Source organism: Phanerochaete carnosa (assembly GCF_000300595.1).
Source record: "Phanerochaete carnosa HHB-10118-sp unplaced genomic scaffold PHACAscaffold_250, whole genome shotgun sequence".
Taxonomy (NCBI): domain Eukaryota; kingdom Fungi; phylum Basidiomycota; class Agaricomycetes; order Polyporales; family Phanerochaetaceae; genus Phanerochaete; species Phanerochaete carnosa.
The window spans coordinates 1-5,307 of NW_006767877.1; the positions used below are offsets into that span (position 1 = coordinate 1).

Genomic DNA, 5,307 nt, shown 5'->3' on the forward strand with positions numbered 1-5,307 from the left:
GTGAGCTTGCCTGCAAGATGAAGAATGAGATCCTTGGGAGTCGCCCAGCCAGTGAGCTCGCCGGTGAGCTTGATGCCAACAATTTGAGGAGCCTTCAGCTCCCATGGTGTACCAGTCAAAGCGTCGACGGCGTCAGCACCACCGACACCAATGGCGAGCATGCCAAGTCCGCCAGCATTGGGCGTGTGCGAGTCTGCAATGCACTTGAGTGCCGAAGAGAATTTCAAACGACTTGCGTACCTGTACCAAGCCTGAAAAACGGGATAACACATCAGCGCGCAGAGATTTTTTCCGACTTGAGATAAAACTCACATGAGCATACCAGGTGCAGCATAGTTCTCCAGCACGATCTGGTGGATAATGCCAGAGCCAGGCCTCCAGAACTCGATGCCATATTTGCGAGCAGCACTCTCCAGAAAGTCAAAGACTTCCTTGTTGTTGACTATGGATTTCTACGAGAAGATGTTTCATTAACCCCGAGCTCCGAGTCATGTGTGGGCAGGGGCTCACCTCGAGGTCCTTCTCCGCACCAGATTCTGCCCGGATGAGATGATCACAGTGGATGCTCGCGGGAACGGCGCATCGTGACATGCCAGCACTCATGAACTGCAACAGTGCCATCCTGCCAAGAGATCTAGTTTCAATTAGAGGTTTGCAGAGCTGTAAGACTCACTGTGCAGAAGCATCCTGCATCGCTACCCGCTCTGGTCTGAGCTGGAGGTACGTCTCCCCGCGCACAATCTTCCCATCCGCGAGGGTCTCTTGTGGACTGTGGATATGGCTGTAGAGAATCTTCTCAGCGAGTGTCAAGGACCGCCCTCCAAGGATCTCTCGGACGGCCTTGAGCTTGTGCTGCAGCTGAGCATAGGGCGGAGTAATGGACGAGCAGTCCTTGCTGGGGAGGCTCGCGTGTGTGGCGAGGGTGCGGACCTGCTCTTTTGAGGAAGCCCTGCATGTCCTGAAGGTACACAGGCGGAGAGAGGGGGAGGACATGCTGATCGACCAACTCCTAGCTACCTTCGGACAACGCGCGCTTCCCAGATCTTCGCGACTCAATTTCCTGTCACGCGACTGTCATGTCACGCCTGAGCATGTTCGTCTCCATCCAGCAAATAAGTACACTAGCTAATTAATACAGCTGTCGCGGCATTGAGCAAGCCTACACAACCGTCAGCTCGCTGCTCAACCGCACATCACGGCTTGAGGCACCAACAACAATACCGAAATCGCCGCTAGGAATAGTCCACCTTTGCTCGACCACGTTCCAAATCGACAGGTCGTAGCGCGAAAGCCCCATTGTCACTACGACGCTCGCACCCGCAGGAACGAAGACACAGTCAAAACCTTTGAGCAGACGTGGCGGAGAATCTGCGCTCGGCGGCGGTGCCAGATACAGCTGCGGGACCTAGAGCCAGTAATCAGAGGCGTACTTTGGTTCTTGGGGTGGGGGGAAGGTACGCACCTCGTGGCCTGGGAGTGGGCCAGTATTCTGAATACTGAAGCTGACGTTAACGACATTCTCGTGAAGACTAAACGGATATCAGCCAAGAGCAATTTTGAGAGATGATAGCATCTAGAACATACGACGAGTCCAGGGAGGATCCGAATCCGTACGGGGGGCTCGTGGGTCCACTGATGGGCTGCCCGGCTATGTCCAAGCCGGAGTATTCAAAAGTCGTGTATGACAGCCCGAAACCAAACTCGAAGCTAGGTGTAATGTTCGCCTAGAAAATCTGATCAGCTCACTGCGTTAAGGAGCATAGACGTCTCTCACAGCATCAAAGTGTCTGTAGTCGATGAATAACCCTTCGGTGTACGGGATTTCCAGTATCGTAAGCGAGAAGGAAGCGTCAACCTTGGCTGGATAGTCTTCTTCTGACTTGGCGATTGTGAAGGGTAGTCGTCCACTAGTGAGATAACTAAATGGAGTGCTCTGAAAGAGAGAGAATAACCAAGCTTGCCTCGGGTTATGCACGCCGTAGAGGACGTCCACGAGCGCATTTCCTGGTGTGTGATAGTCAGCGTAACGTATGCGTCACGGTACACATAGAAACATACCTGCTTCTTGTCCTGGCAATCCGCTCCAAATCTAACGGCCATCATGAAACAGAGGTCTACCCGCAGGACTAGATACTCACCAGCGCAGTAACGTTTGGGTGCTCGATCCACGCATTCACAATAATGGGCCCAACAGCATTGACTACAACTATCGTGTTGTTATTGACTGCCGCGACGGCCTCAACCAAGGCATCCTACACAGCGTGTTAGCTATCGGAGATTAGAGATAAACTATCACGTACGCCGCCGTGCCACGCCTGCAGGTCGTTGCGGTCCCCGGTGTTACCCTCGACGAGATACCCGTCTTCGCCGCTATCGGCCGTGATGAACACGAAGGCTACATCTTTTCCCTGCGCAACGCTGGCCGCTTCGGACAGATCTGTATCGCTGAGCGAAGAAGATACCTTGGTCCCGTCAGCTTGGGAGCGATTCGTGATGGAATCCAAGGGCTACGTGGGATAAGTTCAGAAAAGCATAGAAATCCACGCTCCGATTTGCGCTCACCGCAATGAGATAAGGGTAATTGGCAGATCTAACGAACGATCCTCAGTATCCCAACAAGCAAGCGGAGAAGTCGCATGCAGAAAATTGCCCACCCGCTGCCCCAGCCCATACCCAGCACACCTATGTCGCAGCTCCTGTCAAGACAGGCGTTCGGACCAAGCGGGTTCGAGCCCGCGCCGCTACCTACGACGAGCTCAGCATTTGCCGGAAATTGAAGTTGAAATGAGTCGATAAACCACTCACCTATAACAGCGATCGAGCTCGGTTTGTTTAGAGGCAAAATGCCGCCCTGGTTCTTGAGTAATATGGTTGAAGCCGCTCCGATGGTGCGAATGAGGCTGAAGGCTTACGAGTTAATCATTTACACGAAACCATCCAGATGACTGACCTGGCATGATCACCTTGGACATTAACATGCCGGTTCTCAGAGCTCAGTGGATCTTTAGCGTTGAAGTTGACGGGCGGGTAGCCAGAATCTTGGCCGAGAAGGTACCTGAAGGTACGCAATATGAGCGTGGCAGGTGCTATCTGGGCGGAGATCGCGCACCATCCTGCAAGAATACGGGTAGCCATATTCTGAGCTTCTTTGTGAGCAACAGAGCAGATATACAAGACTGTTGCTTACATCCACACGAGATTCATTAACGGATCCGTCGTTCACTGCATCAACCAGAGCGTCCCCAAAGTAGCTTCCAATGCCGAGGAAGATATCGCCTGGCATTGTCATCTACAGAAACAGTTAGCTGCGCACGGCGCAGAAATCTTGTAAAATCCATGCTTACATCGAGACCAGAGTTGGCGGATGTTGTCGAATGCGTAGCGTACCAATCGGACATGACATCTAACAAGCGTTAGACGACGGGCAAGGAAGTCATGTGGAGCATGTTATTTACACCCTTGAAAGGCTAGTTCCGTTTTGAGGAGCCCGTTCAACGTGGCGTTATTCTCGCATGCGTAGCTGCCGTTAACTTGGTCTAGCATCGCTCGTTAGCAGGAATCGTGTGACTACACAAGATTAATCTCACTGTAGCTGCACATCACAGCAGCGACATTCGCTTGAACGCTGCGCAAGAACTGCGAAATATTTAGAAAACATACGTTCAAAATCGCACGCTCTGATTCACCGGGTGTAAGTATAACTCATGTTCCTGAAATGCAAGAAGTAAGCTTCAGAGGTCTGGGACATGGTAGGACATGTTACCGTTCTGAGACGAATTCAAGCTTAGATAAAAAATATTAGCCCTAAGTGTGCTTTTACTCACCGGTCGTCGACATTGGAAGAACTGGTCATGCGGGAATGCTCTTGCTCACTGGTTCAGCCATGTGTATCACTAGCCTGGACGTTAAACACTCTGGGTGCTAGCTTACTTGTTGATAAAATGCTTTGCGACGGCTTGGACACCTTGAGATTGGATACCCATGATGGTTTCGTAGGCGCCTTCTCCTGATAAGAATGGGTCCGCTCCGAATCTGAAGACAGATAATTAGGCTGCGCATGCGCATATTGAGGGAGAATTTTACCCTTCCCAGGCACGACCTGATTCCGGCGCACGCATGAGATTCCTACCAGATATTCAGCAACGGCAATGAGAAATGGCTCGAGATACTAACATGTATGGCCCGAGCTGGACATTGACACCTGGGTAATTATTTAGCTATATCAGCTGGAGACACGCATGGGTCGAAGTCTACCTTTGCCTCGAAATTCTTGGGCCATCGCGATGCCCCGCTGGCGCATTAGAGTCCTATTGAATCTATTTCGGTGCAACAATGTCAGTGCTATAATGGACACACGCAAAAAATGGTCAACCGTACGTGGCGGCCAGATTGATCCCTCTGGTTATGCACGGGTAAGAGCCAGTCTCAGAGATAGACAATTAAGAAACATACGCTGGGAACGCCGAATTACCGTCGGTATCGCGTACGCCCAAAGCGCTGTCTAGATGACTTCGGAGTTGGTGAGCACTTATGGGATTAACTGCACAATTACCTTCAAGGCACAGTCCAGGGAAAGTAATGTTTGCTATAGCCGCGGTATTACCGATACATTGTCCTGAGCAGGAGTGAGGATGAATGTGTGCACAACTATGCCACGATACTCACCTGTAAAGTCGCCTACGCCTGATTGCATGTCGCATAGTCAAATGTCAGTCGTATACTTTTATTTCACGTAGCATACCTGTAGCGAGAGACGCCTTTTCTTGCAAGCTGAGCTGAGACACCGCTTGCTCTGCCTATTCAGTCTTAGTACAACTCAAGGACGATCTCACCAATAAATACCTTGGAGTATGCCGCAGTCCATTCCGGGCTGACTTGATGGCCATGAACCACTGGGGGAGCAATACGATACTGTTGGTCTCCGACTCTGGAAATCAGCTTCAGCTCGAGCGACAAGGCGTCTGGAAAGACTGCACTTACCACCTTGCGCTGACGTCCGCTCACACAGAAAAATGGGAATAAGGAACACGAAAAGCCTTGAGGCAAACATAGTCCTGTAAAGCCGGGCGAGGGTCCTAGCAGCCTGTTCTCAAACACTCGCGACGGTCGGAGAGAGAGAGAGAGGGAGTCAAGGCGACGTAGAGCATTGCACATTCTCATTTTGAAGCGTTTCGCACATTGGCGCTGCTCGATGTATCAGTCACATTCGATGACAGCAGTGTCCTTGGCGACGAAGAGAAAGAGCGAAGCTGCCCTCTTCTCGATAGCCGAGGGCTAAGGTAGAGCTGTGGCAGCTCGGTGCCGTCC

General features: G+C 51.5%; 2 protein-coding genes across 2 annotated transcripts; both read right to left on the minus strand.

Moving 5' to 3' along the window:
• On the minus strand, positions 1-1,044 carry PHACADRAFT_132164 (uncharacterized protein; the record flags this gene model as incomplete). Its single annotated transcript, XM_007402575.1, has 5 exons — positions 674-1,044; positions 511-622; positions 313-452; positions 241-251; positions 1-193 (listed from the first exon to the last, which is right to left on the minus strand). Coding segments are annotated over exons 1-5 (774 nt in total), but the record flags the coding sequence as incomplete, so codon positions are not given.
• Positions 1,045-1,086: 42 nt separating this feature from the next.
• On the minus strand, positions 1,087-5,101 carry PHACADRAFT_266084 (glycoside hydrolase family 3 protein). The gene is made up of 31 exons (XM_007402576.1): positions 4,981-5,101; positions 4,843-4,874; positions 4,742-4,796; positions 4,666-4,683; positions 4,553-4,615; positions 4,453-4,501; positions 4,378-4,398; positions 4,255-4,316; positions 4,174-4,201; positions 4,084-4,125; positions 3,931-4,032; positions 3,825-3,872; positions 3,764-3,767; positions 3,687-3,710; positions 3,588-3,636; positions 3,456-3,536; positions 3,345-3,403; positions 3,188-3,289; positions 3,110-3,138; positions 2,951-3,055; positions 2,806-2,900; positions 2,655-2,745; positions 2,563-2,590; positions 2,301-2,507; positions 2,139-2,252; positions 2,059-2,089; positions 1,962-2,004; positions 1,775-1,907; positions 1,585-1,724; positions 1,463-1,529; positions 1,087-1,405 (listed from the first exon to the last, which is right to left on the minus strand). The coding sequence occupies exons 1-31, from the start codon at positions 5,048-5,050 to the stop codon at positions 1,160-1,162; spliced, it is 2,238 nt and encodes a 745-aa protein (XP_007402638.1). The 5' UTR covers positions 5,051-5,101; the 3' UTR covers positions 1,087-1,159.
• Positions 5,102-5,307: the final 206 nt, after the last annotated feature.

What these genes read in the sequence shown, in the direction of transcription:
- PHACADRAFT_266084 (XM_007402576.1), bottom strand. Translation starts at nt 5,050, where the DNA reads ATGTTTGCCTCAAGGCTTTTCGTGTTCCTTATTCCCATTTTTCTGTGT. An exon ending in GCAAAGCATTTTATCAACAA is followed by an intron (nt 3,873 to 3,930) that starts GTAAGCTAGCAC and finishes TGGCTGAACCAG; the next exon opens with TGAGCAAGAGCATTCCCGCA. An exon ending in ACCCAAACGTTACTGCGCTG is followed by an intron (nt 2,090 to 2,138) that starts GTGAGTATCTAG and finishes GATGGCCGTTAG; the next exon opens with ATTTGGAGCGGATTGCCAGG.